Genomic DNA, 18,403 nt, shown 5'->3' with positions numbered 1-18,403 from the left:
TGCGCTTATAGTGCGGAAAATACGGTAAAATAAATTGGCTATCTTGCTGCTAGCACATACTTTCTGCTGCTTTGAGATGTTCCTACCTGTCATCTATGATCTTTTAGTGTCAATGGGCTGCTATAAACGGACATAAATTCTGCCATTCTGCCTGAACAATGCGCACACAAGCTTTAATTCGTAACACTTGTTCACAAACGTGGAAAGGACTCTATAGTTGTTGGGTGAAAATGAAGTTTAATACGGAAGACACAAATAAAAAATGTACTTTATGTATAAGAAGTGGAAAAGTCTTGGACTAATTTTAGTTGTATTGATTGCTCTGAAGCAGAGTGAATTCAATCTTTCAATCTAATAGACTGCTGATCTTTTGTTTTTTTTTCTACTTATTTTTCAATTTATATTTTTTTGTGTGTGTTTCAGAATATCTGATTCTAATTTCAGTAGAAAAAAATTAAATATCCATCCACGCCGGCGCAGTGGTTAGCGCGTGTGCGGCACAGTTCTATGGTCTTGGGAACCTCCTGAGTGGGTTCAAATCCAGCTACCAGGCTTCCTAAGCGGGGTTTGTATGTTCTCCCCGTGCTTGCGTGGGTTCCCTCCGGGCACTCCAGTTTCCTCCCACATTCCAAAGACATGCATTTCAGGTGGATTGGCCAGTCCAAATTGTCCCTAGGTGTGAATGAGCGAGCGAGTTGTCTGTCCCCGTGTGCCCTGCAATTGGCTGGCAACCAGTACATGGTGTCCCCTGCCCACTGCCCGATGATTTCTGGGATGGGCTCCAGCACCCCCGCGACCCTACTGAGGATATGCGGTGCAGCTAATGAGATGAGAAAATTATAAATAATTATTAGGGCTGGGAATCGATTAAAAGAATTTAACTAATCTCAGTTTTGAAATAAATTAATCGAGATTGATTTAACAAATCCAGATTTTACAAATGGCAGTAAATATGCATAAAAACTAAGATGACATTTATTATGCGAAATGTAATGTAACAAGTAAACGTACATACAGACTGTAATGACAAAGAGCTTTCTTAACAAAGATATTCAAGTACTTTATGTCAACCCTGTTGAACTGTAAATTTTCTGTAAAGCTGTCGTAAATATTTTAACAAAAAATGTATACTAAGTAAAGGAAAAGTGCAGAAAACTTGTGGTGTCAAAGACATATCATCCATAAACAAAATATTCAAGTTCTTTATGTAAACATTGTAGAACACACACTTCTTGCACCAAACTGATCCAAGGTCGTTTGTGGAGGTCCGCTGTCTGACTGTGCACCAGGGGGGTTGGCTTTCAAGTGATACATCAGAGAAGAAGTGCTCCGATGGTAATTAAATTCAGCTTTGCAAATTATACATATCACTTTCGCCTTGACAATATTCTCATCGAGCAATGTTTTTAAAAAAACGGTCCGCTTAAACGTGTTTCCTTTTTTTTCCATCGCCAGTATGCTACGCCGCGTTAGCCTCAAAAGTGAGGGAAACAAAAGTGATTCTTCGTTTGTTGGAACAGCGTGCCATGAGACCCGGGGGCATGGCCAGGGCAGAATTTTAAATCGTTACGTTGATATATTTTCACACGTTAAATTGAAAATTATTACACAAATTGTTAACGCGACAGTTTCCCCAGCCCTAATAATTATTTTTGGGCATTTATTTATTGCACTGAAGATTTCATATTTTTTATTTATATTTTATTGCTTTGTTTTTTTTCAGGGATTTTATGTTGCTAAACAACTTTAAATCTGTTCAGTGTGTAAAAATATTGTTTTGCACTTTTTTTTGTACATCTAGGAATTTTGAAATTTATATTTCATGCGTTTTCAGGATCCCAAAACCTATGAAATCACTAAATGATTTGGTGCATTATGTTTTATTATTATTGATAATTGTCATCCCAAAAAAATACTCTGAGGAGCCGTTTGAGAGGCTTGTTAGTGAGCCGAGCGAAAAGAGCCGCTTCACGAAAAAGAGGACGACAGGAGCCACCATGGGCGTCATTTTTACGCACCCTTTTTAATCTCTTCATTTAAAAGTGTTGTCTATAGAATCAGACTGCCAGGAAATTGGGCAATGGAAATAATTTCAAGCATTTTCAGGCACTTCACCCAAAACTTTTTCCTTGCCTTAAAAACACAACAATAAAGTTTAGGCATTTTCAAAGATTTCAAGCACCCATACAAACTCTGAAACCAACATGAACTGTGTTTCGTTCTGAAAAATGCACATGCAGCTTAGATACGTCGCTTCTTTACAAAAGTGGAAAGGGGTTGATAAGGAAAATGAGGGCACTCACCCATTCAGTGAGGTTTCGTGGACAGGAGCTCGGATCCTGACATCCACGGAGGGCGCAAGCGCACTCCTGTCTTGATCCAACACCGTCGACATCTGCAGGTTCCTGGCTCCTCCGCTTGCCTCCTGAAACAAATTTGCATTTGGTTCCTGAGTGTAGTGGTAAATTGCTGTGCAGGCTTGTCATATGTGTTGCCTGGCTGCTACATGCTCAAGTGCACTTTGAATAAAAACCTTTTTTTTTAAATGGCAGTGCTGGAAAAAATAGCATGTGCTGGCCCTGGGGCATAAGTCGGATTTTACCTGTATTATTAATTGCCCAACTTTACTAACTGGTTTCTTGGTATTTTCTATGGCTACAACAACTAATCAATAACATATTATTGGCAGCTATTCAGATCATCGATTTGTTGCATCAAGTGATTCATGAGGTAGGGATGCTCTATTAACCAAAATCGAATCGATAACGCAATGTAACGCATTGCGATATCGCCTAGTATAACCACAAACCATTGCATTTTCTTCTAGGATTCTTCGTTCCAGTTTGTTATTCAAGTGATGTGTTTGGCCAACAAGAATAGTCACATTGCGTGGTTTTAACAGCGCCGGCCAATCAGAAGAAGGCTCTAAATGACACCAACCAATTAAGGCGAGTGTGCACGAGTTTGATAGGCTGCTGTAAGAATCAGTCAAGCAGGCGTGCGAACAACTGGCCACCAAAACGAACACGACAGCTAACTTTAGCAGCTCATTACATTGAAAATGAAACGATCAATTTAATCAGACTCAGAAGAGCGCAAAGGAAAGCTGATCACCAGCGGGTGCTCCATGGATTTTTATCGCGTCCGGGAATTGACTGAGGCTGCGTCGGAAGGGAAAGGTAACAGCAAGGCTTACAACTGTTAAGCCACCACTGCCTGATCTATTACCATTAAAGCGAACAACATTGAGCTGCTACTCCTGGAATACTGCTACATTTGTGACTCTTGTATTTTAATCATTACAAAGACCTTGGAGAAGTCGCAAGAACCCGGGGCTCCTTCATGTAGCTTGTCAGCCGCTCTCTTAATTGTTACACTGAAAGGAAAAGCCCACCAGTTTTGTTGTCCTTTTGTATAATGACAATAAAGTCCATTTATTCAACTGAAATTCTGTTTTTATTTGTACCTCTATAGTTGATATTTTTGTCGTATACTCAGTCTCCAAGTGCGTCATCTTAAGTTATGTTTGTACGTCACTATGTTTATGTTCCCCCGCCCCAAAAAAAATCACAACTAGTTTTTTTTTCAAAGTTGTGCAGCCCTATTATGAGCCACTAAGTATGTTAAATCAATGCAAATAAAAGTGCACACGATTCAGTTTTAATGCTAAGTTGTAGTGCCACTTTGGTCCGGCAGAGGGCGCAAGGACAATTTCTATTAAAAAAGTATCTTGCTTTATCTTTATAAATTATTGAACATTGCATCATTACAAACAAAATTGGCATGAAAGCATCAACTATGTAGTGTTTGATCGTTTCATCACGAAACAAATTAAACCGCTTTCAATGAAACCAAGTGCTGCAGAAGAAAATAAATTACAAAAAATAATAATGGCATGTTTAACTTTAACAAAGGGTAGATTCCTAAGTATACTATAAATTAGGGGTCAAAACCAATGCCATATATTATGATGTGCAAACTTTCTCCATTTAGTTCCTAATTTAAGTGAGCGAAACAGCAAAGCCAAACCAACAAAGAGTGGCACTGTCCAGTATATATAAACCACATTTTGCACTACAGCGTACAGTCAATGTGTCACACCAAAAAAAAAAAAAAACTTCTTTTGGCTGTACATCACTAAGGAATCCTTTATATGGAAGGTCATTAAACAATCTATGTTCACTGTTCAGACACCTTATTATGAAAATCCACACAACAAACTGTAAATACGCCAAAACAACAGCAGAGCACCCAGAAAAATTTGATTGGGTAATCCATAGAGATGGGTGCAGCTATGCAGAGCGCAAGCACTCCCTCCTGTTTCTTGCCCTGCGCCCGAAAGTAAATATGTCGGGATCCTCGTTTACAAACCTTTGTAACGTTTTTAAAGAACAACTGCTTGCACCTTGTTTTGAAACCAGTATTCATGAAAATATACAAAAGACCAAATGAATCTCAACTACCTTGAGTGATCGCGAGAGGGAGACAGGTGGAAAGTGGTATATTTGTTCACATTTGGGACCAGGCTCTGGCATTATTCTTATTTCATAAATTTGATCAAATGTCACACAATAAAATAAAATGTCCTGAAGAATAAGCTTTTTTTCTAGAGAGCAGGTTTAGCAGTTTTGTTGAATTTTGTCCCAAAATATATGGAAAGCATCTATCCCAAACAAAAACAAAAATATCTTGCTTTTATGGCTCTTTGAGTCAAAAAAGTTCCCGACCCCTGTTATAGGTCATAGTCATATTGGTAATGTTTATATTATTCAAAGATTTAACGGGAAAAAAAATTGTATCCAAATTTTATATATTTTTGTGGCTAAAAAAAATGCTACACATACAATCAAATGGATCTTTTTTGTTTTGTATGAGAAGCCTAAATATAAGATCTGGATAAGATAATAGGGAAAGAGTACCTTACATATTTGCAGGTGTATAGCTTATACTTATAAGTATTTTTGTTTACCGTCAAGCTGATTAACCAACACTTGTATTTTTTTATTAAAATATGTATCAGAATATTCTGTTTTGTGCACCATTTTTCTATCCGTTCAAAACTTCAATATTTGAATGAAAAGGAGGAAATTTAAAATGGCTTTAAGAAATCCAATACATCAAGGAATCAAAAAAATAATTGAGCGATTCATCGATTATGAAAATAATTGTTAGTTGCAGTCCTACTATTTTTCTACATTTTATATTTCGTAAAATGCTTACATTATTTTAAAGGATAAAAGAAAAATATTAAAGACAAAGACAAAATAAAAAATAAAAATGCCACTTGGGCGGGTGTGGCTCATTCAAGGAAGGCGCAGGCGCGACATCAGGAACCTTCCCCCCCAAATCAAGTGCACCTCCACTACCTAGGGGAGCAGTGGCACTTTCTTGGCAGAGTGTTTTGGTTACATTTAGCATCCATGTAGCGCAGAGTAAGAGCATTGAGTATGAAATATTGACACGAAGTAGAGCCCATGAACAAATATTTAACACGGATGAGGAGACAGGACAATAGAGACGGGGTGAAGACAAACAGACGTTTTGATTGGCCAAGCACACGTTGGCTTCAATGCATATTTCATTCAGGGGTGCATTTTTCAGCATAACACTGGCATGCTTGCAATATTAAAAACGTCAGTGTAGAGCACCAAGCAAAAAAACAAAAAGCTATAACTTCAAGTCATTACACCCGCTCGAGTTTCTCCGAGCAAAAATGTGCCGAAAGTTGGAAATTTACCATTGGACGGAGGTGACGTGTTCCCACCAATAGAACAATCATGGGGCGGGGGGCTTGTGTTAGTCTTCGGGGGAGGGGGGGTTGAGAGGATTTCCTCTTCCAAAGAGGGAGCGCGACAGAAACTAATGGAGAAGCACTACAGAAGCCTAAAATACCTTTAAATGGAACTCGACAGTATTCCTTGCTTACCACTAGAGGGACCTTGCGTACCACAAATGGCATCTCAGTACAATCCCATGCTACAGAGACAGTATGTATTATTTGAACACGAGATGTCGCTGTATAGTGTAGTCCAAACAAAAACAAGGGCTAAAAAGTACAAGGAAAAATACGCAATATGAATACTCAAAGTAAATGTAGATTTGTTTATACAGCCCTTTAAACAATCCTTTTGGTGGACCACAGTGCTTTACAGTAATACCAGAGAAACAATAAGTTAAAGTCAAAATCAAAATAAGTAAAACCAATAAAAAAAAAGAAAAACAAAACAGAATCAAATAAGATACAATTTTTTTTTAAAAAGTGTCTTTGAACTACTGAGGATTAAAAGATGTCCTGAAAAAGTGCATTTTTAGCCTTGATTTAAAGAGGCCCAGGTAATTAAGATGCAACTCGACTGGGAGCTGATTCCATAGCCTGGGGGCAGCAACAGAACACTAACTCTCATTTTTGGGACCAGGCCTTTTTTTTTTTTTTACTATTTGGGTACCCATCGCAGCAAGATAGTGGACAATTATGTCAGATCCGTTAACGGTAAGGCTAATGTTTAGTAAAACTAATGCAAATTTCTCACTACGATTATTTTATAAAATGCACGTTAATTATTGTTCATGTATGTTTGATGATTATTTAAATTAATATTGTCTTTTTAAACAAATTAAGTTCTTTTCACAGTTAGGAGGTGCTAAATAATACACAAGGTCTCTAAAGAAACTCAAAACAGTACAAATCCAATAATAAGTAAACAAAAAAATTGCAAGGGAAACCGCAAGGGTACACCATATTCCACATATATGCTCTTATTTTTATTTACATTGTAAACGTGCACAAGACATAACACGTCACTCTCTAAATTGCACTGAGGTATAAATAAAAAAATATTTTAAATGATTGACATTATACCTGTGTGTTGAGCTGCATTTGCTGCTTGCATCTTAGTCTTTCCTTTTCCTTTCGCTGCTGCATGACTATGCTCAGCAGCCCTGCAACACAAAGTGCAATAAAATAAGCTTAAGTGACATATTGTTACATGTGATGTTGGATTCAGATTTTGTTTGTGAGCTTTCCGATTGCGGTGATGGTAATGGATAAACAAGGACCTTTGCAGACCTTACCACCCCATTCCCAAAAATAATACTGGACTGTGGTGGCGCTACCTAGACACATGGGGGGGCCACGTGGTGCTCTTATTTACATGATCGATGTAGTACACGTCCCCTTCGGATGTGGAAGCCCGCTCCCAGCCTTCAGGCGGCCCACCTGAACAGCAGCGAGAGAACACATCAGCAGGAGACGCACAAGATGATTCCCTTTTTTTTATGGATGCCCACTGATTAAAGGGATTCCCAAATTCTAAAACATACAAAATGTAAGAAAATTGTACATGTTTTTTGCATAATCTATCTGTCCATCTATATACCGAAGCAATATACCCCTGGTGGGAGTTGGCTAGAGTCAGGAAAACAATCGCCAAATATTCATTCAACCCTTCTCTTCCTAACCTGACACCAAACAAAGCCCACAGAACAACAAGGGGTAAGTTGCTGTGCCATGCAACCATTCATCAGCAGGAAGGCACGACAGCATACACTGGTTTACCCCCTCAGCATGGTTTGAGCTCACCTCGGCCCTCAGCTGGCCCAAGCAGGCCATTTGGGAGCATTTTTGCACAATATTCATATATAGTCTATTGGTATATTCTATTTATTTTTCAAGATAATGCATTTTGAAGACATCCCATCTCGTCTTCGGTTTCCTGAACTGTGATGTCATGTGAAGAACCCCAGCATCCTAGTAAGCCATTCACTATTGGTTTACGTGTTCATTAGTCGAAGAGGTTTTGAGTGTTTTAAGCCAAGTTTTGGTAGTTTTTGTGCAGAATGCCTTTGCGTTGTGTAGCAGGTTGGTGCAGTAATGGTACAACAAATGGCAAGCAGCCAGAATGGGGTGAACTGGCAAAATAACACAGGGTGCGATCAGTGGTCGAGCCAGCAAGGACACAGCCGGCTGCTAAAAAGGGCTAACCGGATCTGATTGGTGGAATAAAGGGAGGCTGGCTGACCAAACAATGCAGTAAGCAGCCAGGATAACCAGGAGCTAACAACAACAAAAAACGACCACAGCAACAAACACGTACCCAGCCGTAAATATACCAAATGGCAGTGCTGCCTGCCATGTCTGGCAGTGCGAGCACAGCAGGTTGCCTCAGCTGACGCCTAACAGCAGGTATAGATCCGATGTGGACCAGCATAATCTGACAAAGAATTGGGATTTCTGCCAAGCGCTATGAATGTCAAAAGTGAAGAAATTCAATGAACCGTGTGTGAAAAGCGGGAGAAACTATGAATCCCTTTCGTAGGTCAATGCCTCATCATCCAATTAGTGAAGCGCAAAAATGGGTGAACAAGATTCCCACTGTCCTAATAGAGCAGTAGTGGGCAAAATGCTCAAAATACAATGACAATATAAATATTAGTAAATAAAGTACTACTGATTAAAAAATTTTTTTGTGGGGCTAATTTTGTACCCATCGTCCCTTTGTGTGCCTACAACTAAAATACTACTACAGAAGTACTATAAAAATACTATAAAATGACTACAAAATTTAATATCATATTTAGTGCTTAAAACAAGGACCTCAAATGATTTTGCTTACCTTCTGAAAAGAATACAATAGAAATTCTGACAAAAAAATACTACTATAGTTGTACTACACAAATACAAGTGCAGCAATAATACAAAAATACAAAAAAATACTATAAGATCACTAAAGTAATACCACAATATAAAAATACGCCTGCAGAGATATTAAGACAAATAGGACAAAAATGTTTTGACAGAAATATTATAAAAATAAAACTGCTGTAATATTAAATATTACTATAGTAATACCATAATACACCTAAAGTATTACGACAAATACAATGGATAAAGCACAAAAACATTACTATGGAAATACAAAAAAAAATACTGCTACAAAATACAAAAAACTATTACTGTAGCAACACTACAAAAATAATACCAGTTACAAAAATACAAAATACCGGTACTAGAAAAATCTAGATCAACTACAAAAGTACAACATCAATCAACTGTAGTAATACTAAAAAACTAAATACCAAATTTTGTGATTAAAACAGGGCCCCAATATATTATTTCACTTAAATTTTGAGTGTGTTAAAGCTAAATGAAAATAAAATCATTAAGTATAACGTATATGTCTTATTATATTGGTATTTAGCAATGAGAAGATTGGATAAATCTCCAGGATAAGCCCCTTGACCCCACTTTTACACCTCATGCTGCCCCTGACTCGATATAGTTGCCCACCGATCAATATAGAGTTTGCTGAATCGCTGGGAAAATGTTAAGTACAGCAACACAATGAAGATACTAGTCTGCAGACTCTATCCGCAGCCGTCAATCTCAATCTACTACAAGCAGTCAATATTAATTACCGTATTTTCCGCACTATAAGGCGCACCCCCAAAAAATAGTTTTTGGTCCTATATTTTCCATACACAAGGCGCACCGGATTAAAAAAAAAAACAGCGTTCCGACCATATTAAAAATATCATTCGGAAGGTTAAAGTCTTGGGATTCAAGAAATGCCAAACATTTCTTAGTTTCCATTTTATTTTTTGCTGGCAACTGTGTGGACAGCAAAGTGAGAATTTTATTGTGCAGGGAAACGGGGTTCTTTACTGTGCATATGACAATAAACACTTTGAATTGAATTTAGTTTAAAAACAGACTCATCACAGAAACATCAAAATAGTTCTAAAACAAGATACCGGGAAAATATAAAGCCGCATAGCTCACCTAAGTTCTCTTGCAGCCATCACGTTCAATAATGATACGTAACCATGGTCTTCTTACAACCGTGAGTGTAGTAAATCCAGGAGAGTAAAATATTTACAAATACAAAAGAGTAAAAAATGTTTTCTCTATGCCGTAGTGCAACCCAACGTGTGATTCACATTCATCTTTTTCGGACAATTGCAGGCTTTGTTTCGTCCCTTTAGCCTATGCGAGCCTGTAAATGATAAATAGGATCCGCCCCCTTTACCTCCGAATAACTTTAGCCAATAGTGACTGATTCAAATAATGACTGACACATTGGTTAGGAATCGAAACGCCGGTATATAAATTCCAGCATACACCGCGGACGACTTTGCCTTCGGGGGAAAATCTAGTTGGCGGCTGCTTGCTTTAGTTGCAAGACTTTGCGACTTAATATTGATCCATATATAAGGCGCATGGTCAGCTTTTGAAAAAAATTAAAGGCTTTCAGGTGCGCCTTATAGTGCGGAAAATACGGTAAATTGTCATTGACATATACAGACGCTCCCCTACTAACGGCCATTCGACTTACAAAAACGGTAGATACAAACATTTTTTGCTGCAAGTTAGATTTTGTATCGTGTGCACATTTTGCCGAGTACAGGACAGTACTGAAGTGCTTCTTTCTGCCGCTACGGGCGTGTGGCGCTGTGAGAGGCCACCCAGAAGGTCTAGCTCTAAAAAGAAATCCGGCATCCTCTTCGTAGTTTGTGTGTAAACATTCTATACTGTATCTCGAGGGCGCTAATAACATTGAAGTTTTTATTGATTAATAAAGTAAAGAGGCGAGCCGTTTCATTTGAAATGAAAGTGGAATATGGAAGCTTGATGCTGTTGAGAAAATGGTCGGAACGCTGTTTTTTGGCCACTTTTTACCACAGAGGAGGACCTCTTGAAGCTCATTTTTACAAAAGTAGGTTTAAGTGTAACTTTATACAGCATATTATTTTATAAAATGATTATTTTTTAGTACAAAACAATACAGGTTACTTATACAAACCTTAAACATACAAAATATAGCACAGAAGCAACTTACGAAAAAATTCAACCAACAAACGATCATCCGGAACAAAACAATGTATTGCACTGAAAAAAAGTTCAGAAGCCTGTGCAATCAAAACAGTCTATTTAATAAATACATGCATAAAAGTATCTAATTTTGCGGCTTTTGACTATCGTGGAAACGTTTTGGATGGCAACCACTGCGGAAATCGTTGGATTACTTTATACCTGCTTCTGGATTGCAGCTGGGTGGTGTGGTGGCCGGGTTGCTATGAGAGTGGGCGTGGAGCGGGGATGGGCCAGGGTGAGGCGGGGTGGCAGATTGCAGCTGGGCCAGACGGGGGTCATGCCAGGTTGTGGTCTTGTCCAGGTGGCTGTCAGCACACAAAAACAAACACAGACACACACACCCCAAGTAAGAAAAGTGAATGACTTGAAGGAGTGGGACTGGATTTACCAGAATGACAACATGTACACATGTGTGACCACTCGCATAACTTGTGTTGCTTTGTTGCAAATGATCCAAGACAGTGAAAGGTTTTACTTGTAGTTTAGAATTTCAATTATGGCCATTTTTTTCATTAGCATTTTTAATTACAGTTGAAGTCAAAGCTAGCAATTTCAAACTTTGTTGTAAAAAGGGAATTGAATAGTCTTTATTGTCATTGATACCAACATGATTAGACATGGCACTCCAGGGTAATATAAAGACTTTGAAGACAAAAAAATATCAGGATAAATAGGCAAACAAATATCAAAACAAAGTGCCGGGAAAAAATTCTGCGATTATATATATATATATATTATATATTTACACACATTGAAGAAAATAAGTATTTGAACACCCTGCTATTTTGCTATATCTCCCACTTAGAAAACGTGGAGGGGTCTGCAATCTTCATCAGAGGCGCATGTCCACTGTGAGAGAGAAACTAAAAAGAAAAATACAGAAATCACAATGCATGATTTTTTTATGATTTATTGGTGTTATACAGCTGCAAATAAGTATTTAAACACTGGTGTATCATCTCGAGTTCTAACCCTAAAAGACTTGTTAGTTTGCCCATTAGAAGTCCACCTGCACTACATGTATCATCCTGAAGCAGATGTTCCTGTTTGAGGTCATTAACTGCATAAAGACACGTGTCCATCCCATACAATCAGTGAGACTTTGACTTGTAACATGACGAAGACCAAAGAGCTGTCCAAAGACACCGTAGACAAAATTGTACACCTCCACAAGGCTGAAAAAGGCTACAGAGCAATTTCCAAGCAGCTTGGTGAAAAAAGGTCCACGGTCATTAGAAAATGGAAGAAGCTAAACATGACGGTCAATCTACATCGGACTGGAGCCCCATACAAGATATCACCTCGTGAGGTCTCAATTATTCTAAGAAAGGTGAGGAGTCAGTCCGGGAGTACACGACAGGAGTTGGTCAATGACCTTAAAAGAGCTGGGACCACCACTTCCAAGGTTACTGTGGGTAATACACGAAGATGTCATGGTTTCAAATCATGCATGGCCAAAAGGTTCCCCTGCTTAAACCAGCACATGTTAAGGCCCATCTGAAGGTTGCATATGACCATTTGGATGATACAGAGGAGTCCTGTGAGAAGGTTTTGTGGTCAGATGAGACCAAAATAGAACTTTTTAGTCATTATTCCACTGAGCATGTTTGGAGGAATAAGAATGAAGAGTACAGAGAACACCAACCCTAATCTGAAGCATGGGGGTGGTAGCATCATGAATGGTGGTGTTTTTCTGCACATCTGACAGGACGAGTGCACTACATTAAACAGAGGATGACTGGGGCCGCGTACTGTGAGCTTTTGGGGAACAAGCACCTTCCCTCGGCCAGAGCATTGAAGATGGGTCATGGCTGGGTCTTCCAACACGACAACGACCCGAGGCACAAAACCAGGAAAACCAAGGAGCAGCTCCGTAAGAAGCATATCAAGGTTCTAGCATGGCCCAGCCAGTCTCCAGACCTGAACCCAATCCAAAATCTTTGTAGGGAGCTCAAACTCTGCGTTTTTCAGCGACAGCCAAGAAACCTGACTTATTTAGAGAAGATCTGTGTGAAGGAGTGGGCCAAGATCCAACCTGCAGTGTGTGCAAACGTGGTGAAAGACTACAGGAAACGTTTGACCTCTGTGATAGCAAATAAAGGCTACATTCATTTTCTCGGGCGTTCAAATACGTATTTGCAGCTATATCACACAACTTAAAAAAATCGTGCATCGTGATTTCTGAATTTTTCTTTTTAGTTTCTCCCTCTCTCACAGTGGACATGCACCTACGATGAAAATTTCAGACCCCTCCTTGATTTCAAAGTGGGAGAAATGGCAAAATAGCAGGGTGTTCAAATACTTATTTTCTTCACTGTATTCATTAGGCAACAAGAAAAACAGAAATGAACACAAATATGCTTTCAGTTTCGTGCTTTCGTTTAGGGTTGTGATGGCCCTGGGGAATTAGCTGTCTCTGAGCATGTTTGTCCTAGTTATGAGAGACGTTTAGTCTACCAAAGGACAACAGGCAAAAGAGTCAGTGGCTTGGGTGAAAATTGTCTTTCATAACGTTCAAGGTTTTGCGAGAATATCGTAAGCCGGCATTGTCTTCTAGGTTGGGCAGAGAGCACCCGATGATCTTTTGGGCTGTTTTTCCTCTCAGTCTCCATTTTTGATGAGTGAGGCTGGGTTTGTGCTGGTCCTCCTAAAGTCAAGTATTACTCCTTTGGACTTTGAAGTGTTAAGTATTAGTTTAGTTTTCACACACAACGTTGTCAGCGTCTCCACCTACTGTATGCCTTCTCATTTTCATCAGAGATGAGTGGATGCGTTTCATTGACAAGGTGCAGTCATCAGCGATCTTCACAATTGAGCTTGTGGGGTGTGTTGGTGAGCAGTCTGAGATATAATGGGTGAGAAGAATTTCTCGATTTCTAAGATTACTGTGTTGAACGCACAGCTGAAGTCCAGGAAGTGTAGTCATTAAGGCCGACTGATTATCTTTTGGGGATGGGGATGATGGGGGAGGTTTCTAGGCATGGTGGAATGGTGGCTTGTCACAGGGACTGGTTGAAGATGCTGATGAAGACCATAGCCAGCTAGTCTGCGCAGTCCCTTAGCACCCTCCCTGGTACTTGTACTCAGAGTGCGACTGATACATATTTTTTCTTTCTTAATTATGCATTTTTTTGGCTTGTGCAACTTATACTCCGAAGACTTATAGCAGTGTTTAAAATAACGTCTGCCCGGACACCCTGGAGGTGCATCGTTTACGTCGGGCGTACAACTTACAAAACGTGGCCGACAGCTTTTTCAGATCAAACGTTTGCTTTATTCCGATTTCGAAATCCCCGCTCGGTTTGAAAATTTGGGAATTTCGGTTCGTTTAGCAATTTGCATACTCGGCAGCCGATCAGAAGCCCGCGTCGAATAACTTCGTGCTTCCGGACTTTCCAGAGCGTTTTTAGGTCGTGCATTTGCATATCATTTTCCAAAGTAGACGCACAGAGAACACAAGAAAAATGTTAAAGTGGTGAGGAATCAAGCCAAAACCTCAGCCCCAAAAGAAATATTCAAAGCAACATTTATGACGCTACAAAACGTAAACGTATATTAAATGCATCGTGGAAAGAGGAGTTCATGTGGCGTGTAGCAGACGACGCAACGCAAACATTGTATGAATGAAGATGAGTAAATACAGGTACATCCTGATGGCAGATGGAAAACAGCAATGTCATATACATGCAATGAATGTTATAAATAGATTTATAATAAACTTAATTTTAAAGTGTTATTCTGTCATAAATTCTGATTATCAATCCTTACTACTTTGCAACAATGGGGTTTTTTTGCGATTATTCGTCTTATTGTATTTCAAGTTGAGAAAAATGGGGAAGGCAACTTTATAGCTGGGCAGGCAACTTTTCAGAGTTGGTGTCCCGTAACTTTTTGTCACGAGTTTCAGACACTGCTTATAGTCTGGATAATACGGTAGTATTTAACTTTTTTCATATTGGGAACATTTGCTAGGTGCTCAAGCAATTTGAGCTACGACAATGATCCTTGAAAAAGTTAAGTATGTATGATGAGGTAGCACTTTATGGGCTTTGCAAAAAGAGTATTATCGCTTGAGTTTAAAGAAGGGTTGATAATTATAAAAAAAGTTGATAAGAAAGATAGGATTTCAGAATTTCAAATCAGGGTTTCATGTAATATACATGGCTCTCTTACTTGAGGAAATAGCGTTGCCCAGTCGGCGTTTTGGCCATCTCCCAGCCGTGAGGCAGCGGCATGTCGTCAGGAACAACGGGGGGAGCGGCTGCTGTGGGCACGACTACCGTTTCAGGCATGTTGACAGGCAGTGAGGCGGGTGAGGAGTGGGCACGCACGTGATGAGGTGTAAGGGTTGCGCATGCACCACCATCTGAACTAGCCTGAAATGGGAAATCAAACAATACGTCATACGCTTAGGATCATGGTTTTAAACCACAATGACATGGTAAGGATTCCAGATTTGAGGACAAAACTGGAATAGGGTTTGCCTTTTCAGTCAAAATAAATATAATAGAAAGGTTATACATTTATAAGTCTATGTCTAACTGTTAAGAAGCAAAGACGAGTCTGTACGATGTCACCAGTCACAGAAATATGTCATGCCACATATCATTGGAAAGCTTAAACTCTTGGGATTTAAGATATGCCGACCATTTCAAAATGCACTCATTACGAAAACATCACCATCGGTCTGAAACAAGATACCCAAAACTATAATGCCATGCAAGGCGCTTACCTGCATATTGGGGGGCATTAGGGATTTAAGTCAAGTCATTTTTATTTGTATAGCCCTTAATCACAATAAGTCTCTAAGGGCTTCACAGATTAGTACACTATGTTACACAGGCTATTTTTCAGCCGACAAGAAGAGTAGGTTATTATTCATATGCAATGGAGTAGAAGTAAGTTTTAAGTTTAGATTTAAACATTTCCACTGAGGTTGCAGATCGGATCTCAGGGGGAAGAGCATTCCACAGCACCGGTGCCCGGATGGAGAACGCTCTCGATCCAGCAGAACACTTCTTTGCTCTCGGGATCACCAGAAGACCGGCACTCTCAGATCAGTGTCTTGCCCAAGACAACTAGGACATTTAACTCTGAGGAACCAGGAATCAAACCTGCTGTCCCAAGACTAGAAGAATGCGAGTACTTTGACAGATCAAGAGGACCTTGTGGATTTTCAATGTTTTTGCACATGTTTAGATTTTTAATTTGCTTTACTCGCCCGTAGACGCGCTTCAATTTTGTTATACTTGTGTAAAGACGATAAAAGTAATTTATTCTTGCATCAAAAAACTGTATCGTGGCATCGGACCAAAGTGCCGCAAGAAGTTCGTCGACTGACCAAGAGTACTCATACAACCAAATGCCCATTCTTACTGCTCTCACCCAGTCAAATTACTCTTGGTGCTTTGACAGAGCTTCTGGGTAAAACGTTTGTTTGGGTTAAAGTTTGTTATGTGCTTTATCATAAAATATCTCAACAAGCTTAACTTAGAAGACAGGGTGGCGAGGCTGCCCGTCTTGATACCCCCAAACACAATATATTGAGTTTTGTCGTCGTTTAAATAAAGAAAATATCTGGCCAACCAAGGCTGAATATCAATGATACAATCAAACAAAGAACATTGATCATCACTGTTTGGCGTTGCTGGAAGATATATTTCTATTATGGCTGCATAACAATGAAAAGAAAGGTTGTGCCAGGCAATAATAGATCCACCACACCACAGGAGAGAGGGACAGTGGAAGAGGACAGGTCACCAAGCGTGACAGAGAAGGTCCCAATGGATAAATCCGCTTTAATATTCACTTTAAGAGTGTCATGGATGTCGACATAATTACTTAAACGTGACAGGGGGGAAAAAAATTAAAGGTACTTATTAAAATGCATCACATAATATTAATAGATTATCCAAGTTTCAAGATTGTCTTTATTGTCATTTACATAAAACTTTAAATAAAATTCTCTTTGAAAACCTGGTGTACAGTGTTGATAAAAGATGTTTAAAATGGGATATAATCAAATGAAATATGTATATAACAACAAATCAATCATTTTGTTGGGAACGAGAGCACACAGTAAGTGCTGCACATGTGCTTGTATTGGGTGGGTGGGTGTGACTGACAGGCTGACAGCATACACCAGCTGTTGTGGGCAAGCGCAGTCAATATATACTAATCAAAAACTGGGAAGCACGGCGATTGCTATCTTTTAGTGGCTCGTGACATTCATCCATCCATTATCCGCACCGCTTATCCTCAGTAGGGTCGAGGGGGTACTGGAGCACATCCCAGCTACCTTCGGGCAGTGGGCAAGGGACACCCTAAACTAGTTGCCAGCCAGTCGCAGGGCACACAGACAGACAACTCACTCGCTCATTCACACCTAGGGACAATTTGGACCGGCCAATTAACCTGACATGCATGTTTTTGGAATGTGGGAGGTCTGAAATTCACATTTCTAGCAGCAAAGGGATGCTGATAGAAATGTGAATTTCCCTGCGGGGATGAATAAAGTATCTATCTATCTATCTATCTATAAGCTGAAAGAAAGCCATTATCATTATTGGCAAGTCAAGGGGCAGTTGCTGATTACAGGACTTGAATGGTGTGACTTTGTAATATTTGCCAATGAAGACATTCTTGTGCAGCGCATTCACAGAGACAATTCTGTGCATTGTATGAAACAAAAAGTTGATTAATTTTTCTTGTACACACATATGTCAAAATACCTTTTAATGTGCAAATAAGTTGACATGGAACAAATTTCAATGCAATACTTTTAATAAAGAAAAAGTCAACGAGCTGCAACGGGAGCCATATGTGTAATTTAAAGAAAGCAAAAACATAACACAAAATTCAACACTAAAGCATATTGCAAGTAAGTTATCAGGAGTCAAATATCTATACATATCTGTGGGCGTTAGCTATCAGGTCCGAGCTTTGACAATGTCGGCTACACAATCGAGAGCTACTTTTAACAATAAAGTCGTCTCTTCAATTATTGATGACCCACCCGTTTCGGAATTCGTTTGGGGAAACGTATGGAAGCTTAGGACCATATTACAAGTAGCCGATGCTGTAAATTGAGGTACACAGCGGTGGTGGCTGGCCGAACTGTCTCCCCGTTTTTGAAAACAAACATTTGTGCGTTTACAAGTCATTCTGACCTTCGGTGGGCATAAGAAGAGTTGAAATTAATTGCAAATAACGTCAAAAAACAAATCCGTATTCAGCGCTGACCTGAAACTTCCAACCATCCTGAGAATTTTTCGGAAATACGTCATTGTCTCTCATGCATAGAGCCTTTTGTCAAACGAATCGAAATTCGGAAATTTCCAAACCGAACGAAGATTTCGAAATCAGAATAAAGCAAACGTTTGATTTGAAAAAAAAGTCTTTCAGGTTTTTTTTTTTCTTCTTGAAAAAGTTGTTGGCCACCCGGGCAGAGACGTTGTGAAAGTTGTACGCCTGACGTAAAGATCCACCCCCGGGCTTCCGGGCAGAAGTTATTTCAAACACTGCTGTAACCAA

At 39.4% G+C, this 18,403-nt stretch overlaps 1 protein-coding gene across 1 annotated transcript in view; it reads right to left on the bottom strand.

The window, feature by feature from the left end:
* Positions 1-18,403, bottom strand: part of LOC148349802 (transcriptional coactivator YAP1-like) — a 30,293-nt gene that overhangs the window by 6,770 nt on the left and 5,120 nt on the right. The window contains exons 3-6 of the mRNA XM_088321325.1: positions 15,044-15,246; positions 11,030-11,175; positions 6,860-6,939; positions 2,304-2,425 (exon numbers count right to left, since the gene is read on the bottom strand). Coding sequence (XP_088177451.1) covers positions 2,304-2,425; positions 6,860-6,939; positions 11,030-11,175; positions 15,044-15,246 — 551 coding nt within the window. The remainder of the gene's footprint in view (positions 1-2,303; positions 2,426-6,859; positions 6,940-11,029; positions 11,176-15,043; positions 15,247-18,403) is intronic.

The sequence above is a fragment of the Urocampus carinirostris genome, chromosome 17 (genome assembly GCF_059441175.1).
Source record: "Urocampus carinirostris isolate Australia breed hairy pipefish chromosome 17, RoL_Ucar_1.0, whole genome shotgun sequence".
NCBI lineage: Eukaryota > Metazoa > Chordata > Actinopteri > Syngnathiformes > Syngnathidae > Urocampus > Urocampus carinirostris.
Note: the sequence above shows the minus strand (reverse complement) of the source record. Positions and strands in the feature narration are given on the sequence as shown.